Source organism: Panthera uncia, assembly GCF_023721935.1.
Source record: "Panthera uncia isolate 11264 chromosome C1 unlocalized genomic scaffold, Puncia_PCG_1.0 HiC_scaffold_4, whole genome shotgun sequence".
NCBI classification, from domain to species: Eukaryota; Metazoa; Chordata; class Mammalia; order Carnivora; family Felidae; genus Panthera; species Panthera uncia.
The window spans coordinates 59668174-59690673 of record NW_026057585.1 but is presented as its reverse complement, the minus strand read 5'-3'; the positions used below and the strand labels follow the sequence as shown (position 1 = coordinate 59690673).

At 46.2% G+C, this 22500-nt stretch overlaps 1 protein-coding gene across 5 annotated transcripts in view; it reads right to left on the bottom strand.

The window, feature by feature from the left end:
• Nucleotides 1-21497, bottom strand: part of FYB2 (FYN binding protein 2) — a 122525-nt gene extending 101028 nt beyond the window's left edge. For all 5 annotated transcript variants that reach the window (XM_049617088.1, XM_049617090.1, XM_049617091.1 and 2 more), the window contains exon 1: nt 21416-21497. In XM_049617088.1, the coding sequence (XP_049473045.1) occupies nt 21416-21424 (9 nt within the window). In that variant the 5' untranslated portion in view covers nt 21425-21497. The remainder of the gene's footprint in view (nt 1-21415) is intronic.
• Nucleotides 21498-22500: the final 1003 nt, after the last annotated feature.

The window sequence follows — 22500 nt, the reverse complement described above, 5'->3', positions numbered from 1 at the left end:
AGAGTGTTATACTAAGTGAAATAAGTCATACAGAGAAAGATAGATACCATATGTTTTCACTCTTGTGTGGAGCCTGAGAAACTTAACAGAAGACCATGGGGGAGGGGAAGGGAAAAAAAAGAAAGAGAGGGAGGGAGCCAAACCATAAGAGACTCTTAAAACTGAGAATAAACTGAGGGTTGATGGGGGGTTGGAGGGAGGGGAGGGTGGGTGATGGGCATTGAGGAGGGCACCTGTTGGGATGAGCACTGGGTGTTGTATAGAAACAATTTGACAGTAAATTTCATAATAAAAAAAAATTTAGAATCCCTATCGATAGCCCTTCCAACATCATTCCCGATGATCTCTTCCACCCTATCTTAGCCACCACTCTCCAAGGATGGATACACTCTAGACTTTGTCTTTACCAATAGCTGGACTATCTCCAGCACATTAGTTTCAAGGATCTTCCTCTTAGATCACCATCTCTTCTCTCACCCATTTGTCTGTTCTGGTACCCCAGCTCTAGCAGATTGCTGGTTCCACCATATGAATCCCTGGGCCCCAGTGCTTCTTCCCTGTCTACTCTCCCCTGTAGCCCAAAATGTCTCCTTCCTCAGACCTTGGTTGGCAATGTTTTTAGATCTGGCCATGCATGGAAATGTCCTGAGGACTTCTGAACCTGCCCCACTGACACAGACTCTATGGGGGGGGGGCATATTTTATGAATCACTTGGAGTGTTTACTGTATAGTCAGCTCAGCATCTGGGCCAAGGAATAGATTGGGAAACATGTCTTATAGCGTCTCATCTGCATATCTCTTACAGTCTCATGCCTCTCACTACTTTCCATGTCCTACTGCAATTACCCAAGTAGATGCCCCATCTTCCTAAAGAGTCTGTGAACTCTCTGAAAGAAGACAGAAAAACAAACTTATCTTGGTAGAGCTCACAGGCTTGAGTATGATGCTTTACTCTAAGTCCACAGGATTTGCCAAACTAGTATTGAATTAAAAAAAAAAAATGAACGGATTTCTGGGGTAATGACCTAGAGGAAACGTTCTTTAAAAGCGCTCTCTTAGAGACCTACAAATTAAGTCCATGCTAACGATGCATCTTCACTGCAGCTTGAATCACATCCTCCTCTGTTAAAATCTTTCAATGGCCTCCATTTTCCTGATGATAAATTACACATTCCATCCATACACACAGGCCCCCTGATCTTCTCCCGTCTCCAACCCCAGCTTCATTTTCCACTACTTCCTGCCTCTAACTCACCCCGTCAGTAAAACTGGACTTGCCTCCCATGCATTTGCTCATGCTGTTCCCTCGGCCTGGAATGGCATTTCCATACTTAAGTGCCCAGGTAAACTATTCATCTTCTGAGATTCAGATGAGCAATCAACCCATCCCAGAAGCCTTTTCCAGCACTTAGGCTGGGCTAATACCTGCTCCCTGCTTTATAGCACTCTCTGTTTACCTCTGTCTTTCCATTTATTTGATTTCATTAAAAAGCATCCATCTATGTGTCTGATTTACCTGAACCCCACTCATACTGATGTCCTCGGGGCATGGGACCAGACTGTACTCTCTTCTACTCGTTTCTGTCACTACACCTAGGTACACAGAGTGTAGATGACAATATTTTTTAACTGAACTGATTCGAAAGCATTTATGGACAGAGGAACTGTGGAAAAATTAGGAGGAATTCTAGATAAAAGAATATGAAAAGTGCATTGAATTCTGTGTATGTTACATATTATGTTAGTATGGTTCTAAGCACTGAGCATAGCAATGTGTGCATTTTGTCTCAATTACTGTAATCCTTACAACGGGCTTCCAAGCTATGCCTCAGAGGAGGAAAAACCAAGAATTAGAGTTTCTGAACCTTGGTTAGGTCTGATAAAGTAAAGGAAATTTTTAACTTTTCATGTTTATGGGCCCTGCTCCAAGGGCTCCTAGGGAAGCTATACTTTTACCTAGGTCAAAATGACCCAGCAAAACCTCAAAGCATGGACTCTATTTCTGCCCTGAACACACATTGTACATCTACTCTGTTAAAAAAAAAAAATAACCAAAAAGGAGCATTCCAAACATAAACATAAGAAAAAACCCATAAGATTAAAGTCATACAGCCTTGCACAAGCTAAAAGCATAAGATAAAGTCCATAACTTCCTGGAATGTCTTTGTTCAGGATGATTTGTAACTCTTTATGTAAAAAGAAAAACATATATATAACCCTGCACCAAATGTTCCTTTTTCTGAGCACTCTCTTGTGTGTGAGGATTGTGTATCCCAGGCTATCTTAATTTGGGCTCAAACTTTTTTACCTTTAACATTTAAAAAAAATTTTTTTAGATGTTTATTTTTGAGAGGGCGCAAGCACAAGCAGGGGAGGGGCAGAGCGAGAGGGAGACACAGAATCTGAAGCAGGCTCCAGGCTCTGAGCTGTCAGCACAGAGCCCGACACGGGGATCGTACCCACAAACCACGAGATCGTGACCTGAGCCAAAGTTGGACGCTTAACTGACTGAGCCACCCAGGTGCCCCTCTTGTTACATCTTGAAAAAGATCTGTTCATTTTGCATCCACATTTTATGTGGCTAATGAGTGTGTGAGCCAAGCATAAGGAACTCAGCCCTGATGCCAAAGCTTATGGGGTGTGTGTGTGTGTGTGTGTGTGTGTGTGAGAGAGAGAGAGACAGAGAGAGAGAGAGAGACAGAGAGAGAGAGAGAGAGAGAGAGAGACAGAGAGAGAGAGACAGAGAGAGAGAGAGACAGAGAGAGAGAGAGAGACAGAGAGAGAGAGACAGAGAGAGAGAGACAGAGAGAGAGAGACAGAGAGAGAGACAGAGAGAATAGACTTTTTACTTTGGAGTGAATTTACCTTTATAGAAAAGCGGCAGAGAGGAGCGTGCACGGCCTCATCCTGGTAGCTAGCATGATGCACAAGCTACTCGGTGTGACTCCGAGGACGGGGGTCAGTGATGTTAAAATAAACTGCTCTAGCACACCTTTTCTGCAGTGACAGGTTTTCAGTGGTTTGCTCCCAAATTTATCCAACAATTCTCTGTTGCATGCCTATGATGGGTCACATAAGTGAAGCAGACAGACACAGGTCTTGCCGTCATGGAGCCCACAATCTCACGGAAAAGACGGACAAGGAAACAGACAATGGGTCCCCACAGCCACGGCTGTGACAAGGCAGCACCAGGTGTGGGAAGAGGGACACCTAACTGGGTTTGGGGAGCACAAAGACCTTCCTGGAGAAAGTCACATGTGGAGAACAGGCTGGGGGGCACTTGGGACAGAGGAGACATTTGTGGGACCGGAGGCCTGAGAGAGCCTGCCAAGTGTGGGGTCCACAGTTGGTTGAAATGTGAGATGGGGAAGGAGAAAAACCAGCCTGAGTCTGCCGAAAGGCCCTGCAAGCCATTAAAAACAAACTTAACACACATTTGCCTTTTATGGTTCAAAATACTTTTGCAGACCATACAGGCACAGGATGAATTAGAAATTGGTATTTTGCAGTCTCGAAATCCCCTCAATCAAGACATGAAACCCTCAGGCACGGGAGGGTGGGGGGTGGTGGGTAATTACTCGTTTGAAACCAACAAGGTTCATAATGCCTTTTAGGAAATCATAAAACAAAATCTCCCTCAAAAACAAAAGAACACTTGGGTTCCAGATATTGCTCCAAGATACTGAAATGTGGTGCAGGTGAGGGTCTCAGAGGAAAATTAGGTTACACATTCTCAGATGCTAAGTTCAAAGGGGCGCCAGGTGGACATAGCAGCCTGAGGAGAGGGTCCCAGAGTCAGCACCAACGATCTGTATGCACAGGTAAGTCTCCAAATTACACCCCCATCCAGCCTCCCCATTACACTCCCCCTGCTCATTCAGCACTGCAATTTGGGGCAGGAACAGGGAGGCTTCCCTAGAAACTTGTTACCAGCAAGTTGGAAACATCAGGGCGTCCTTATTTGAAGAGGCTTCCTGCCCTCCTGCTGCCGTCTTGAGCCCTCAACAGAACAGTCGCTCAGTGCCCTTTGGGTTTATGACAGTTTTATTTCAAGTGTGATTTACTGACATTTGAAAAGTGAAGGGCTGAATAACTCCTTTCAGCACCTCACCGCCTTCACCCTCCAGCTTATGATGTAAACTCCTGAGCCAGCACGGCCATGTTCATTTCTTAGGTTCGCTCTTCACGTTTGAGTCCCAGTTGCAGGAAGAAACCATCAAAGAACTCAAAGACACCACTTGAAAGGCAACTGGGACAGATTTTACAGGTGATAGATGTTTTCGTTTCACTTTGTTTTTTAAATAAGAGAAAGGGGCTTCTGTCTGGTCTTCTGTCTGGTCAGTACCTTCCTTCTCCAGTCACAGAAATGGGCATCATCTCTAAGACCTGGCGTGCCACTGTCACTCTTGTCACGTGGTGCCATCCTCCCCCCCACCCCCACCTGCCACCCCATTCACTGAGCTTGTACCACTGCAACGGGTGCCTTGCACATCGAAGCGCAGATTCTCCTGACAACCCGGCAGGGCAGGTGTTATTATCCTCATTGTAGAGCTAAGAAAACAAGCTTGGAGAGCAAGCAGCTTAGCTTAGAGATTAAAAACCATGCCGTAGACTTCAGAGTCAGCGTTCGGATCCTGGCCTTTTCACTGTCAGCCAGGGGGGCTGAACCTTACTTCTATTCGCTGGCTCTTGTCAATAACATGGCAACACTAACAAACACTAACATGTTTACACTGCTGTTGCCTGTTAATTTGGGCAAACCACAGCGCTTGCTACACAGATTTTATACAAATGCTAGATAACTATTATCATTAGTTGCTAGTCGAAGTTGCCTCATTATGAAGCTGTAAATCTGGATTTAAAAACGAAGCCTGGGGCGCCCGGGGGGTCTCAGTCGGTTCATCATCCAACTCTCGGTTTCGGCTCAGGTCATGATCTCACAGTTCGTAAGTTTGGGCTCCACATGGGGCTCTGCACGGATAGTGCAGAATCTGCTTGGGATTCTCTCTCTCTCTCTGTCCCTCCCCGGCTGGCGCACTCTCTCTAATAAATAAAAATAAACTTTAAAAAAAATAAAAAATGAGGTTTGACTGCAAAACTCAAGCTCTTCCCATTCTACCACGTTGGGTTGGTTCCTTTTCATACATCGTCTTGCTTCCTCTTTCACTATGGGCAATGGAGAAGTGATGGGCTTTGTCTTACGGATGAAGACACTAGAGCTGCAGGGGCCAAGTCACTGGTCCACAACTGGAGAGCTGACAAACTTCCAACGAGGCCTTCTGCCCTCCCTCCCCCAGCTCCAACACACCACCACAGCCTCAACTGGTGCCTGCAAACAGCCCAAGAATGCAAAGGAAGAGCCTTCCCAAGTCCTTTTATCTGAGCCGAAATTTCTTCAGCCAAAATTGATGCCTGACAGTCTGTGCTTTCTACATGTGCATTCTGCTAATCCCCTCACCAAAGCCCGGAATCTTCTTCAAAGAGCTAGAGAAGCCAGAGCCACTCGTGAGGGACACTTACAGCAGCAATTACTTGCAAGCCATCCCTGGGAAAGGCATCGCACCAGCTCCCAGTTTCCTTACCTTGGGAGGGCAGCAGCCGCACGCGGCTAGTGCCGCATTCGGCAGCCCGACTGTCTCCTAGGAAAGAAGCACCCTTGGCCTCTTGGCTGGGGGGAACCTTGAACTGATGGAAATTACAGAGAAACTGTGTGCTGTGGTAGAAACGCATTGACCAGGAGGGTCCCGGGATCCACTTTTGGCTCTTCCACTCACTAGATGGGTGTTGAGGCAGGCAGGCACTATAGACATCTTCCCTGTGGAAGGGATAACGGATCCCAGACTTAATGGATGCTTCCTGCAGGAGTAACCGTCATCTCTGTCTCTGTCTAGCCTTCCTCCCTTTCTTCTTCATTCATTATCTTCTTCGGTCAACAAATGTTAATCCCCTAAATCAGACACGAACCCACCCCACCATGTTGCACATCTGGAGGGACACGAGTCACACATTGTGTGATCACACAGATCACTCTCACAGATTGCCACATGAACTGCTCCCCCAGGATTTGTGTGACTCAGGGGCCCCACTGCAGATACAGGCAGGGAGAGTGGTGACCAAGTATTCTCTGCCCTCATGGAGCTTACCAGCAAATGGGTGGTTTTAAAGCTCAACAGATTGTTCCGTCAGTCATTCATTAATCGAGTGCCTATTATGTACTAGGTCACGATCCAGGCATGTGAAGATACATCGTAAAGTACAATACAGGTATATTACTAACAGTTTATTTTCCTCTCACCTTCCCCTCTAAATACCAATGGTTCTGGAAGCTTTCCTTCTTATCTCCCCTAGGTTCATCTACTGCACCAAATGCACTCTTCTGTCTCCTATTCATCTTTGGGTTTCCTAACATAGTGCCTGGATCAGAGAAGACACTAAGTATTTGTTGGAGGACTGCATGCCTCCATGCCTTTGCACACATTTCACTCTCTGCCTCAAATGCTCTTCTTCCTTTTTATGGACCAAAAAATATTTGTCTTGCTTCACTCAGCTCCGTTTCAAGTCCCTGTGGAAGCCTTCCATCAGGTATGCAGCAAGAGGTGGTGATTTCCATGTGTTCCAGGAGCCCGGGTGCTCTCTCAACTGGAGTGTTTGTTACAATGTTACTGTCTTTCACATTTTTCCCCTTCTTCCCTATGCTAAGAGCTACTTCACCGGCAGCAATAAAGAATGTGGGCTTTGGGGTTGAAAGATTTTAGATTAGAATCCTAGCTCTATGAATTCAGGCTCTGTCTCTACAAAGCTATTTCAGTTCACTGTCCCCTATTTCCTGATAAATAAAATGGGCATACAACTATTCCTATCATAGGACTGCCATAGACATCAACGCCGGCCGGTGCCTAGCACAAAGGAGGCCCCCAGCAATGATATTTTGATAAGGACAGTTGGCATATTGATAATGAGACAGATGAGGAGGAGGAGAGGGATAATGATGTTGATGAGGATCACGGTGATTTTGAATATGATGAAATGATTATCTGTGACAATGAGTACACACTTAGGAAACATGCACAGAATTGGCCTGATGGTCTCAGAAAAAATTCCACCTGTTCTGACAGGTGGCCATTTGAGTTGTCAATAATAGAAATGCTTCCATGTTGGCCTCCCTCCTCTTCTGAGGTGCAGTATCCATGGGTTTTCTTGGAGCTTTCATTCTAGTCTACTGCTTGGTCCTACTCACTTTGTGAAATGACCCTATGAAATTGCCCTCTCTCCCTCATTGCTCTCTCCATTCTCCCACCTTGTACCCAGCCAAGCCAACAATACTAGTTCAGAACAATGGACAGCAACACAGGCCCTTCCCTTCAAGCATTTAGTGCTGGTTTCCTTGAACTCCATCCATGAGCCCATTTTTACTCACTCCTGGAGGCTGAGGTTTCTCTTAGCTTGCGGTCAGCTAAATATGGAAAACACATTGGGGTACCTAGCAAGGAAAAAAAAACTGAGACAGCAACTACATGGATATGGTCTTGAATTGATCTTATGGGTGCCGGGTCAGACTTTTTTACTCAGCTCAAAGATACCAGCTTGTGGTAAACAGCCAAAATAGTTGAAGGGCAGATTGAGTCAGGCTCTGCTGACTAGAACGCATGGCTGCATGGAACATTAAATGAGATTTTTTGTGTGTGCGAACTGACAAGAAGAAATAATAAGGCTTTAATATCAGATGATGCTGGGAGAAAGAAAAAAATCATAGGCAATTACTTAGCTTTGAGAGCAGAAAGATGAAAAGGAGGAGGTACTCTTGCTTTCTGATTTTTACGATGTATAACCTTGGGTACTCAAGAAGAATAAGCTTCTGACTCATTGAGGCTAAAATGAAAATAGAAATAATACTGGCACCAATCCAGGGTTGGAGTACTTGTTATGTCACTCTGATCTTGAAGAAGTCACTCAGCTTCGTAGAGCCTCCATTTGCTCATCTATAAAATAGGATCCCTTATGGTTTTGCAAGTTTGTGGTAAGGATTAGAAATCCCCGAGTCTGGCTTGGTACTGGTCAGAGCAAACAGTCAACAAAATCACATTGACCAAATTAACATGCATACATGAAATTCGTTAACCACAATCTTATACAACCGTATAGAAATTATTTCTTGCAGAACTTATCATGACCTGAGAAAACTAAAATTCTTGACCAACTGAAGATATAAAATCCCATTTTTGGTAATACTTGAAATACTAATAATTGTATTTGTCCTGTCTACTTCATGAGGTTCTTCTTATGAATATCAAATAAAATGAAATATGACAATACTTTGAATACAAATAAAAAAAAATCAGAGGCTCTTAAATACAGAGAACAAACTGAGGGCTGCTGGAGGGTGTTTGGTGGGGGGATGGGCTAAATGGGTGATGGGCATTAAGAAGGACACTTCTTGGGATGGGCAGTGGGTGTTATATGGAAGTGATGAATTACTGGATTCTACTCCTGAGACCAAGTCTACACCGTATGGTAACTAACCTGAATTTAAATAAATAAATTTTAAAAAGAATAGTGTCTTGGGATAAGACACTGTTTGAGGCAGTTGGAATATTCAACATTAAGTCTAATTTTTAGAAAAAATGAAAAAAAAAAACACCCCACCGGAATTCAACAAAGACTCAAGATATTATCTTTGAGTATGTATAAATGCTGTGGAGCTGACAGGGAAGAATTTTCCAGATGGAAAAGCTCAGTTAACCCTTGGAACTGGCTTACCAAAGAGAAGGAGTTGGGATTTCAGTGTCTCACACAGCACCTACCACATGGAGAGTACTCAAAAAACATACCCTAAATTAATGAGTGGATGAATAAACCTCATGGGGAGTGTGTGGGGGATGGAGGGGGATGGCTTAAAGCAAGACTTTGTAATGATTCTATGACCCTCTATCTCAAACTCTGAAATGAAGCAATTCTCTAACTACATACCCTCTGGCTCATAAGCAACATGAGGAGAAGGGCTTAGTTAACTCAGCCCCCAGGGAATCTTTCCTACCAGCCACCATGCACTCTTCACCCTTGTACTTCTCCAGTGCTGTGTGGAGGACACAGTCCTCAGCAGGGACATGAGGGTCTCCACGTTCCTCTTCTGCCACTGTCCCTTTATCCGCAGACATGCCATGCTGTTTCCTGCCTCAGTTCCTTTGCATACACTGTTCTGTATGCCTGGAATGCCTTTCCCACTCTACCCCTTGTTGTCTGGTGAACACTTTTCATCTTTTAAAACTAGAATAAAAAATTATCTCCCTTGGGAAAGCCTTCTCTGATTCACCCAACTTGAGTGAAGACATTCTTAAAAAAAATTTAATGTTTATTTATTTTTGAAGGAGAGAGAGAGTGTGAGTGGGGGAGGGGCAGAGAGAGAAAGAGAGCGAGAGACAGACAGACAGACACACACACACACACACACACACACACACACACACACAGAATCTGAAGCAGACTCCAGGCTCCGAGCTGTCAGCACAGAGTCCGACGTGGGGGCTCAAACTCACAAACTGCAAGATCATGACCTGAGCTGAAGTCAGACGCTCAACCGACTGAGCCACCCGGGTGTCCCAGGTGAAGACATTCTTAAAACATTCTTCCTGTCTGCTCCCTCAGTTAGTTGAACGTATGATACTGTCCATATTACATAATAATTGTCACATGGCATTTATTATGGTACTTTTGTACATCTTTCCTATTAAACTCTGAGCAGTGTGAGGGAGGTCTAAATTAGGTTTTATTTCATAGGCTCTTGGTACAACGTCTGTTAACTAAGAGATCTCTGGGGTCAGATAGGCTTGGGTAGAGCTACTGGACCCATCACTTAGTTGGGTGGCCCCACCCACCCAACTAGGTTTAGTCTCTCTGCCTGAAAACAGGAACAGTAATGTTACATATTCTTGCCAGGCTGTTGTACAGATTAAAGTATATTATTCACAGGAAGAGCTAAGCATATTGCCTAGCTCCAAAAACGTCATCTATTGTCATCATTGTGTTTAACCATTTAAGCCATCAGGAGAGAGAACAGTGAGTAAGAAATAGGCACTTTCTCTTCTGTGGAATTTATGATCCAGAGTGGGAGAAATTAAATAGCTACTTACACACTTTTCCTTTTCTTTTTTAAACAACTAGGACACATGCTCTGAAAAACAAGACAGCACTGGGGTGAATAATGGTCATGTTAGTCTAGGACTGTGGGAGGTTAAACAATGCCCCCTTCCAAAGTTGTCCCTGCCCCAATCCTCAGAACTTGGGGACAGGTTACCTTACGTGGTCAAAGGGGATCTAGGAATATGATGGAGTTAAAGCTCTTGACATGAAGAGATTCTCCTGGGGCGTGTAGATGGGTGCAATATAACTCTAAGGGTCCTTATAGGAGGAAGGGAGGAAAGTCAGAGTCTTAGAAGAAATAAGGACAGAAGCAGAAGTCAGAGAGAAAGGAAGGTGCTACGCTGTTGGCTTTGACGCTGGAGGAAGGGGCCATAGCCCGATGACTGTGGATGGCTTCTGAACCGAAAAAGGTGAGGAAACCCATTCTTCCCTACAGCCTCTAGAAGAACGCAACCCTGCAGACTGACGTGAGACTCCTGACCTCCAGACCCGTGGGAGAATGACACTGCGGTGCTTTGGGCTGCCAACTTTGTGGTAATTTCCTACAGCAACAATAGGAAATGAACATATGTGCTCTGCAAAAAACACTCTGGGGTATATAGTGGCTAGATATACCAGAATCTCAGTGATTTCACGTAACGGTCTCTCACGCGCATGCCCACTACATGCCCAACAGGAGTGGGAGGAGCTCTGCACCCAGTGACTCAACACGTAACCCGCAAGTCATGGAGTCAGAATGTGAACCAAACATTTGACTTGAGGGTGTTAGTCACGCAGTACTATCCTACCACACTTTGAGCCAGAGAAGCATAAAGAAACATGGAGACAAGCCATGAGTGGTTTCAAATTCCACTTGGAGTAAAGCCGTGGGTTTACCAATAAATAAAACAAACATCACTCATCTTATTGACTTCCCCGTGAGCCAGACATCTCCTTTGCTGTCAGGGATAAAGTTTTTTAGTGCACGCACTCAGAGTGGTAATTAACGGATAACCCTTTGACTCAACACACTGTCTTATAGGTGAAGATTCTGAAGACTTGCCCCAAGTCACACAGACATACTGCCAAGGCCAAGACTGGTTCTCGAAACAGAACTTCTTCCACCTGCCTCAGAGGAAGAAGTGAATGAGAAAAAGGCATTTTATGTAAATCTTTGAACGACCTTGATAAGTTATCCCCACATGCTATTACTCTATGATTTCAGACCAGAGACTTGATGTTTAGAGTTAATGCCCTGAAGGGGGTGGAGTTTGAACTTGAATTTCTGGAAGCCTCATCCACCCACCTAACCTATACTACACAGCTTCCTGTGTGGATATGGCTTTCTCTCACCCCATGCTGGTGGCCAAGAAAGGCAATAACTGAGATTCCTTCTCAGCCCTCACAGCCCCCAGGTCCACACTGCATTCCTGGATTGCAGTGGATCACAGGGTTTTACCAGTAAACCTTCCCAACAGGGAGTCTAGAATTTGAATATGCTTTCCTAGGCCAGTCTTGCAAAGTTAGAAGTCAACAGATAGGTCTTCAGCACTACGAAAGCTATGGGAGGTTTATACCCCCCTGAAGTAAAGAGAAACACCTTGACCTGTAGGTAGTTTAAGGAGTTAACTGGGACGTATTCTAACAGTTGTAGCTATATTTTGGAACAACCTTTTAGATGAAGGATGTTACCAAGCTCTGCTTTTCTGCTGGGAGAGTTATCACTGGTTTCCATTGTGAATGCACGCCTTAAAGGGAGGTCTTTTCTGAAGGAGAGGCTTGAGGGACAGTACAAATGTTCTATGTCACTCCACCTGTGTGTGGTTTCATAGTTTTCCAAGCAGAAACTCAGGGAAATGGTGTCCTTGCATTTCATGGCTTTGGTGTGTAAGAAGGCATCTCCTTTTTATGCTAACTCTGTACTTTCTGTAGGAGGATACCACTATCCAGGAGTTTCTAGGGGAAGACAAACTCTTGCAGAGAGTGCCCTTGAACACTCCAGCTCTGGGTTTGACTCCTAACATCACCACCAACTGGCTGTGTGTCCTTCAGCAAGTTACACAACCTCTCTGTCTCTCTCCAAGGCAGTGCTTTCTCTAGAGCAGCTGTAAAGTTGATACATATAAAAAACTTAGGATCATGCCTAACATACATAGGTGCTCAGTGTTAGCTGCTGTTAATAACAATGAGGAAATCATGCAACCTTAAAGAACTTGTTTCTTTGTCTCAAATGGGGATAATTTCTCTTGCAGGTCACTTGTGAGGTTTAAATGAAACAACACATCTAGGTGCAGGGACTGGCAGAGTGGGTCCTTCACGGATACTTTCTTCCTTTTAGGGACCTTAGTTCAACAAAGCAGTCACTCAGCATGACACTGCGGTGGGCATCAAGGGGAATTAAGAGCACAGAGTTGGTGAACATGTCTACGAGCAATTTATTTTTGCTTTTTGTTTGTTTCATTTTAATGAAATCCAAGTTAGTTAACATAGAGCGTAATAATGGTTTCAGGAGAACCCAGTGATTCATCATTTCCATATAACCCCCAGTGCTCATCCCACCAAGTGCCCTCCTTCATGCCTATTGCCCATTTAGCCCATCTACCCTCTCCCCACCCCCACCCAACTCAACACCCCTCCAGCAACCCTGTTTGTTCTCTTTGTTTTGGAGAATTACAGAACCAGGGATTAAAGTCCTTTGCTCATGACACAGAGTCAGAATGAGGCAGAAACATCCCAAATGCTTTCAAGGTCTCCACTGCTGAGCTCACAAGGGACTACCTGGCACATGAGACCAAGGTCGCAGGGACACGTTTGATGCTAGGTGTTTTTCCCGATAGGTCACCTCATTCATTACTTCCTAATCACCAAGTGAGATAGAGACCCAGTCTCAGAGATGGAATATTTGCCAAAGGGCACGCAGGCATGAGTGGCAGGGACTAAATTTAGGAGGAGGTCTGCAGACTCCCGATGCAGTGCTCTCTCCTGCATAGCATAACCTGGAGACAAGACTCCTGTGCGTGTGCTCAGAAACAGCACGGTGAGAAAGACAGGAGACCTATGGGCACCTTTTTCAGGGCGTGGAAGACCGCACTTCTGTGTTGATCCTTTAAATGTTTAAGTAATGCTGCTCTGTTTTTACATATGGACTTCGAATTGTTAAAAAAAAAAACCCAAAACCCCTCAACTATGATTTTCTTAAGATCACATGCTGATCTGTGAGACGAGCTAATGGCTGGTTCACAAAAGGTGGGGGAGGCAGGACTCCAAAGGTGGTCTGAATTCTCAGGTCCTCTCTGCTCGAATTTTGGGTTGGGAAATTTTGCTGGAATCAACAGCTATGAATATCTGTACAGGATTTTATTTTCAATGGTACTAGCAAATATTTTATTCTATGTCATTCTCACGGACAAAATATCAAATAAATATTACTGGACACATTTAGAAACAGGAACGCTGAACCCCAGAGAAGATCAGGGACTTGTTCAAGGCCACCTAACAAGGGGACGGAAGGACCAGACTTAAATTCAAGTCTTCTCGTTAAAAAATCTTTAAAAAACCTCTGATACACCACTCCCTGTGATCACGACAAACTGGAACCAGGTTAAGAGTGGTCAAATAGGAGTTTGATTTCTGACTCTGCCTTTTCTGTGACACAGGGAAGGTGAAAATAGTGACAGTGAAGCACAGGCAATAAAACTGACTTTTTCCAGTATCAGGGTACAAAATTGCTTAATTATCGTTTCTGAAGCACCTTACTTTGTAACTTCTTTGTATTTGGTATGTGCCAAAAGAATGTTAGGATCCATCTTTATAAATCACCCCAAGAGACTGCTCTTTGAGATTTCTACAGGTGAGAAAAACCAAATCCACAAAGTCAGTGGTCAGGGAGGAACAGGGACCGTGGTCCCCGGGTCACTTCCGTCCATTTCCCATGCCCGGTTGGTAAAAAAGGACTTCTCAGAATGCTTCTCAGAAGAGCTAGGCACAGCTGTGTTTAGAGGGGTCAGGATAACAACATGGTGAAAGACAAGGCCCAGACCGATGGGGGCAGGTCACCCAGTATCCACATTAACTCTCTTAATTTATTGATAAGGTCCATGTAGGGGCTTGGTGGGGCTGCCATACAAGGCACACCAGACCACGCGGCTGGAACAACAGAAACTGATTGCTTCACAGTGTTGGGAGACTGAAGGCTGAGATCCAGGGGTCCTTGTAAGGGTTCCTTGCAAGGGCTGAGGGAAGGGCCCATCCCAGGCCTCTCTCCATGGCTTCCCTTCACTCTGCCTTCACTCCGGGTCTCTGTTTCCACTCCTCCTATATATCAGGACAGCGGCTGTATTGGATGAGGCCTCGCCCTAACAACCTGACCTCTGTAAAGACCCTACCTCCAAAATAAGGTCACCTTCTGAGGTAGTAGGGGCTAGGCCTTCCACATACGGCTTTTGAGAGGATCGCACACAATTCAAGGCAGAGCAGTTCATGTATTATTACAGCTTGTTGCTACTTTAGTGTGTAGAATTACCTGCCTTTTGAGCTGTTCAAGCTCTTTATGTGTATTCACTTATTTAAACCCTGCCTGGAGGCCAAGAAGTCAGTAGGACCATGATGTCCCTTTACAAATGAGGTAACTGGGGGCACAAAGAGGTTAAGTCACTGGTTCAAGGCTGAACAGTTAGGAAATGATAGAGCACGGAGTGGAACCAGTCAGGCTGCCTCAGAGTCCCTGCTTTCAGGCACCAGGCTGTGTCACCCCCATGAGCAGCACCTAGTCCCCGCTCTCCGGGATCTCCCAGTCCGGGCCTGGGTCTGTTCAAAGGGCTGAGGTCTTGCAAGGTGAGAAGAGACCATTTGTGACTAAAGGGCTAGGAAGGCTTCTCGGGGAGGTGGCAGCTGAGCTGAGTCTTTTGGTTTGTTTTGTTTTTAATTTGATTTCTTTTGAGGGAGGGGGAGGGGCAGAGAGAAAGGGAGAGAGAGAAAAGCACGAGCAGACGCCATGCTGTCAGCACAGAGCCCAACGTGAAAGAAGTCATGGCCTGAACCAAAATCAAGAGTCGGACGCTCAACAGACCACGCCACCCAGGCACCCCTGAGCTGAGTCTTAGAGGAAGTGGCCATGAGCATTCTGGAGGGAAGAGTGTGCACGTGGAAAACACCAGACTGGAGCACCAGGAGGCTGGAATGGAGCTCACAGGGCAGGTACCGGAACACCCCGGCTTTGTCAGCCAGGCTCAAGGTCTCGGGCTCTACTTGACAGAGAGTGGGGAAGCCCGGAGGAGGACTCAGCAGGGGAGGGATGTGATCGGATTCGCCCGTTAGAACCATCTCCAGCGGAGAACTGAGGGTACACACTCTGGAACAGGGAGGACTGGACTTGATGTGAGGGTCACGAACTCCTGGGGTCTGGGACATGGGATCACACCAGCCGGCACAAGGTCAGCCCTGCAGGTGAGCCGGTCACTCGGCTCCTTACCATCGAGGACTCGACAACACAGTTCAAGGCAACGGGGCACTAGCTCTTTGCAAAGACAGGAGAGATGCGGCCAGTCTTTCAGAACTGTCAATACCTGAGTCATCTTCCCTTTTCCCCTCCTCAGAAATTCTTCTGGGACTCGTAAGAAACCTCACCCCAGCAATCAGATCTTAATCCTCAGCTCACACTGCTCTCCCAGGAACAAGCTCTCAACAGCCGGTCCTTTCCAACACCATCCTCCTCCACTGGCTGGTCCACTTTTTTTTTTTTTTTTCTTTATAAACGTGTACCCTGTCTTGTTGAGTTACTACTCATTAAAAAACCGTGTCGTTCAGGAAAAAAACATCAAAAAAATAAAAACCCTTTGGAATTGTCCTTGAGGGCTTGCTAAGTGGTTTTAAAGGCATTCAGAACCTGGGTTCTAGACTCAGTTCAGTCAAAAATAAGCCACTGGTAGGGGCACCTGGGTGGCTCAGTTGCTGAAGCATCCAACTTCAGCTCAGATCATGATCTCATGATTCACGAGTTAGAGCCCCACATCAGGCTCTGCACTGGCAGCTCAGAGCCTGGAGCCTGCTTTGGATTCTGTGTGTCCCTCTCTCTCTCACCCTCTCCCACTCGTGCACGAAGTTTCTCTATCTCTCTATGGCTCTCAAAAATCAATAAACATTAAAAAAATTAAAAAAAAAATAAGCCACCTGTGACTTTGGGAAACTCCTGCAGTCTAAGAGTATCAAAGCATGACAAGACTTTGGGGGACATTTAGTTCACTTTCCCCATTTTGGAGGTGAAGTCCTATGCAGTGCTCTTGGCTTAACAGGATCAAGTGCATATGCTAGTCAGTCCTTCAATATCTGACCCTCTTGGAATTTGATTCTGGCCATGTTCTTTCTCTGTCTCCCTGTCTCTTCCTCCCTCCCCTTCTCCACCCCACCCCTCTCCCACTAGTTCTTCTAAGGAGCCAGGGATGAACCCCAACCTGGGTTAGGCACCCATTCTCAGTGCTTCCCATCAAAACTTAGAGCTTTCTTCATCCCTCTGTTTTTCATTTAATACCCAAATTGTCTTGACATTCTCCCCTGCAAGACCAAGTAACTAGATGGCATCTAGAATAGACAGGCGAGAAATTCTATGAGAGGACCTGGCTCACAGAAGATGTTTGGTAACTACCTATCAGATAATCAAAGAGTAGGGCCTAGTGATCTGCTGTCTCCAGGTTTACTATCAAAATTAACAAGAACAGTCACGGAGCATCCACTGTATGTGTGGCACGGTAAGGAAGTCGCTACAAGATGTGTTGCCAAACAGACCCATGAAAGGATGCTCAACATCACTCATCATCAGGGAAATACAAATCAAAACCACGATGAGATACCACATCACACCTATCAGAGTGGCTAAAATTAACAACTCAGCAAACAACAGATGTCGGCGAGGATGCGGAGAAAGGGGAACCCTTTTGCCCTGTTGGTAAGAATGCAAACTGGTGCAGCCACTCTGGAAAACAGTATGGAGGTTCCTCAAAAAAATTAAAAATAGAACTGCCCTATGATCTAGCAATAACACTACTAACAATTTATTCAAAGGATACAAAAATGCTGATTCCAAGGGGCACACGCACCCCAATGCTTATAGCACTATAAGTAAAAACTCTTTGAAATTGTTAGCCAAATTATGGAAAGAGCCCAAATGTCAACCGATGAATGGATAAAGAAGATGTGGTGTGTGTGTGTGTGTGTGTGTGTGTGTATACACACACACACACACACATGAATACTACCCCGCGATGAAAAAGAATGAAATCTTGCCATTTGCAACAACGTGGATAGAACTGGAAGGGATTATGTTAAATAAGATATGTCAGTCAGAGAAAGACAAATCCCATATGACTTCACTCATATGTATAGTTTGAGAAACTTAACGGATGATCATAGGGGAAGGGAAGGAAAAATAAGATAAAAACAGAGAGGGAGGCAAACCATAAGAAACTCTTAAACACAGAGAATGGGTGATGGGCATTGAAGAAGGCACTTGTTGGGATGAGCACTGGATGTTATTGGTTAGTGGTGAATCACAGGAATCTACTCCTGAAGCCAAGACTATACTGTATGTTAGCTAACTTGAGAATTAAAAATGTCTTGCCACTTTTCCCCAGTGGGCCCCAAGTTTCCCCATCTTTAAAATGGGAGTTGTTTGACCTCTTGGTCTTTGAGCAATCTCCCAACTCCTACATTTTGTTTCAAGAACTTGCTCAAATCACTTGACTATTAAGCAGAAGTAAACATCAATACTGGTCTGTCAATTACAACTCCAATGCTCATTCATCAAAACTCAAATACTATTTTGTAAGCATCCCAACTGAAAAGCATTCCCAGCTCAAAAATGCTAGGATTCTCTTTTGCCAAAACTGTGTGACTAAATGCAAACTTACCTGGTTGAGGGAGTACACTGAGGTATAACCTCACTATAGGTTTGGAAAAAGACTCCTCAACCTTTCTGTCTGGGGGCCTAAACTATGTAACAAAATATATTCTTATAGAATTCCCTTGAGCCTTCTTTTTTTTTGGGGGGGGGATACATTTAGTACAGCCAAAACAGTGAAGGATATCTAATTGTTCAGGTATCTATTTTTAAAAAACGTTTATTTACTTATTTTGAGAGAGAGTGCAGGAGCAGGGGAGGGGCAGAGAGAGGGAGAGAGAGAGAATCCCAAGCAGGTTCCCTGCTGTCAGCATGATGTCCATTGCGGGCTCAATCCCACAAACTGTGGGATAACCTGAGATCCAGAGTCAGATGCTTAACCAACTTAGCCACTCAGGCACCTCTACTTGTTCAGGTATCTATTGATGCAGAAGAAACCACTCCAAAACTGAGTGCCCTAAAACAATAAATTATTTCTCTGCATCCTACAACCTTCTGAAGGGTTAAAACTGATGCCTGATCTCCTTGAAAACCTGTTTAATCTTAAATCACCTCATTCAAGTTCTCCCAGGTGCTCAGGCTTCACACCTTGGAGTCACAGATGATTCATTCCCACCCCCCACGCCCCACAAATCCTTCTGACTCGACTCTTATGATGTATCCAGAATCTGAGCATTTCTAGCCACCATTACTAACACCCTGGCCTGAAGCACCATGCCCTCTTGCTTGGTGAGCCAGAGTCTGTGCTTGCACTCTTGATCCATCATCTATTTTCAAAACAGTAGCCAGGTGATCCTTTTAACGTTTTTTTTTTTTTTAATTTATTTTTGGAACAGAGAGAGACAGAGCATGAACGGGGGAGGGGCAGAGAGAGAGGGAGACACAGAATCGGAAACAGGCTCCAGGCTCCGAGCCATCAGCCCAGAGCCTGACGCGGGGCTCGAACTCACGGACCGCGAGATCGTGACCTGGCTGAAGTCGGACGCTTAACCGACTGCGCCACCCAGGCGCCCCCAGGTGATCCTTTTAAAATGTAGGCTGGGGGCACTTGGGTGGCTCAGTCGGTTGAGCCTCCTACTCTTGTTCAGGGCTCAGTTATAATCCCAGGGCCGTAGGACTGAACCCCATGTTGGAGCCTGCTTGGGATTCTCTCTCTCTCCCTCCCTCTCTCTCTCTCTCAACATAAACATTTAAAAAAACAAAACAAAACTTAAGCTGGATCATTCTATTATGCCACTCGGATCTCCCTCCCTCTGAGAGGAAAATCTGAAGTTCCAAGGCCCTGCAATGATCTGACCACGCTCGGCTTTCTCGACACCAGCCATTCTGGACAGTTTGCTACTCCTGAACACACCAGAAAAGCTTCTGCCGCAGGGCCTTTGCATTCACTATTCTCTCTCTCTGGAATATTTTCCCCTAAGATATCCACAGGGCCAACTTCCTCACTTCCTTCAGGTTTCTGTTCAAGTATCACCTGTGGAAGCTGCTCTTGAAACTATCCCGTTTAAAATAGGCTCACCTGCTGCCTCGACATCCCTATACTCTTCCCCGCTTTGTGTTTCTACATTGGAACCACTGTGATCCAACCTAATATATGCGTATAACATATCTATGTATGTTATAATTGTTATTACATAGTATTTATTATACATTCTATATAAGGTATAGTATTATATATAATATATATTGTATAATGTCATAAATATACAGTATATGTTTTCTCCACTAGAGTAGGTTTTATAAAGGCAGCATTTTTGGCTGGCTCATTGCTGCACCTGCAACAGCTTAAATGGGCCCTCGAAACACAGCACAGGTGCCCAGGACAAACAGACTGAAGTGACGAATATTTTGTTGACTTGTTAAAAATAAAACAAAATCCTCTAAGAGGAGAAGGGACCCATATTTCTCTGATTTTTTCCCCCTTACATGAACAGAAAAAGTTGCATAACCACATTAGCTAAAGTGCCCTTTGTGTTTGCTTTTTTTTTTTTTCTAAATTGCCTAACGTTCTGCTTGTTTTCTTGTTATCCTTGCTAGAGATACCTGGCTTACAGCTGGCACTATTTGTATCCGTGCTCCAGCTCTGCTACTGACCAGATGTAGGACACTGAGCAAGTGACATTCTGACCATCAGTTTCATCCCCCCTCTCTCTCTCTCCATATATATACATGTATGGATATAAACATGTATATATATAAACAAAGGGGTAAAAGGCATCGACCTCACGGTGTTGTCCAAGTAGATAAATTCAAACAGTGGGTGCCATGCAATGTCTTGGTAGAGGAGGGAGGGCAAAAGAGACGAGCGTTTCTTTTTCTTACGACCACAGCACATGTATTCAGCCTGACTTTCTTCCATCGAGGAAGAGCTTCTGGAAAGTTGCTGGGCCACAGGTTAGAGGGAGAGAGAATTCAGAAGGGAGATGGAGTAGCAGCGTGCCCTTGCTCACTCTGTTCCAAACTCAGCTAGCTGGACTGCTCAGCCAGAGAGACAGTCTCATGCCAGGGCGGGACAAAAGGGAGCTTTTTCTGACAGGTGACAGCTTTGAAAAGGGTCCTCTCTCCCCATTTAAAACCAAACCCGTGGGAGGGAAGCCACAGGATTCACAGGAGGAAACGACTTGACTCCAAATGTGTAAGGAACATCTATAGCAAAACAGCTCCCTGTCCCCCTTGGAAAGAAGCTGACTTTGAAGAGGGGGGAAAGAAGGGAGTCGAGAACGGGAGAAGGAAAGAGAGGTCAGTGAGCTGAGCGATTCTGCAGGCCTGCAAACAGCACCTGCGAGGAGAGGAAGTCCACCTGGGCTGTGGGCTCGGCACTCGCCCACAGGTCGTCTCTAGTTTAATAAATACCTCCAACCATCTCACAATCCAGTGATTCTCCTAGTAATCCTATTTTATGAACGAGGAACCCGGGGGGCTCAGGAGGATGAACTCACTTGCCCCAGACCACAGAGCTAATAAGGAACAGAGCCCACAATGAAGCCACAAGCCACAGCAGCACACCAGGCAGTTCCTGCCCTCTGACCAGGAAGCCCACTAATCATCAGGGGCCCGGCCGGGTCCACAAGGGCAAACAAACAGAGAAAGGCCAACAGGCAGGTACACCCAGGCTGGGGGAAGAGGTGAGAAACCCAGCTGGCGGGGTGTGAGCTAGGACCCCTTGTGCCACCATCCGGAGAGCCTCTGGTCCCCTCACCCTCGGAGAGTCGGGGAGGCGATGCAGAGCACCCAGTACACGCCCTCCTTTTGTCCCCCCTGCCCCGGGGGGCAGGGCCCCTGTGAGTCCTCTGGAACCGCACTAGCACCACACGTTTACTTCTCCCCGGGAGGCAGAAACAGCCCTTTCCCACCGCTGTCTGTTGGCGGGCACTAGAAAGAACACAGAGAAAGCCGGCAAGCCTTACCCCTTCCATGGCCTTCCTCCGAAGAATCGACGGATCCTTCGGGAGACGAACGCGGCTTCCCAGAGCGGTATCCTGGGGCCAAGACTGCTTTAATTTGCCGGCGTCCGCCAGGGAGCAATCCCTTCCCAGAGCCCCGGACACACCTGGGCCCAGGCTCCCCCGACCTGCCCCACCAGGGCAGCAGCTCCTCCCTCTCTAGGGGTTGGAGCTTCCCGGCCCCAGGCTGGGCGCAGACCCGCCTCCATCCGCCGCGGAACTTTGCAGGGCACCCCGCACCTGCCGCAGGGAAGGGGTCCTCCCTGTCCAAAGACCCACCAACTGGCCCTTCATAGCTAGTGGTTCTCCCCCAGGCTGGCCCAACAGTCACTCTACAGAGGAGTTCACTTTGTGCCCCAGGCAGGAGGCACGGGGGAGCGGCTGAGGAACAGGGAGGGGGAGGGAGGGGAGGTGGTGGCAGGGCGCCTGTGAGTACCTAATGCTCCGGCTGGGCTGGACTGCGTAATCTCCCTTAGTAAGTTACTAACCGCCTTGGCCCAACCCCGCCCCTGAGATGGCTACTTAACTTCGCCTAAGGCTCCCAAAGAGGACAAAGAGTACCAAAGCTTGTAGGGAGGGGTGGTGGAGGCCAGAAAGGGAGCTGCTATCGTGGAGCACCTGTTGGGGGGCTGACATTATCGCATATGGATACATTCTTACATTAAATCCTACCACACCCTTGGGAAGGGCAATTATTCTCACCTAAATGGCGAGGAAACTGAGGCTTAGAGAAATCCCATAACCTGCCCTGTAACGTGGTCACATAGGCAGTAAGTTGAAGGATCAGGGTTTGAACCTGGGCCTGGCTGTTGCTAAAGTGGTTTTGTTTTTCTGGTGTGTGTGTCAGGGGTGGAGTAGGAGGGTGCAGGAAGGGGTTTTTGCTTTCGTTGTTTTGACTACTGGTGCTGGAAACCCAACCCTCATTTCCCAGTTCTCAAGAGCTCAGGGCTGCCCGGGGGGGGGGGGGGGGGGGGGGGGGGGGGGATGGTGGCCGGGTATTTTTTGTTACGGTGGGGTGGAGGGGGCGGAGGAAGCGGTCAGGGAGGGGG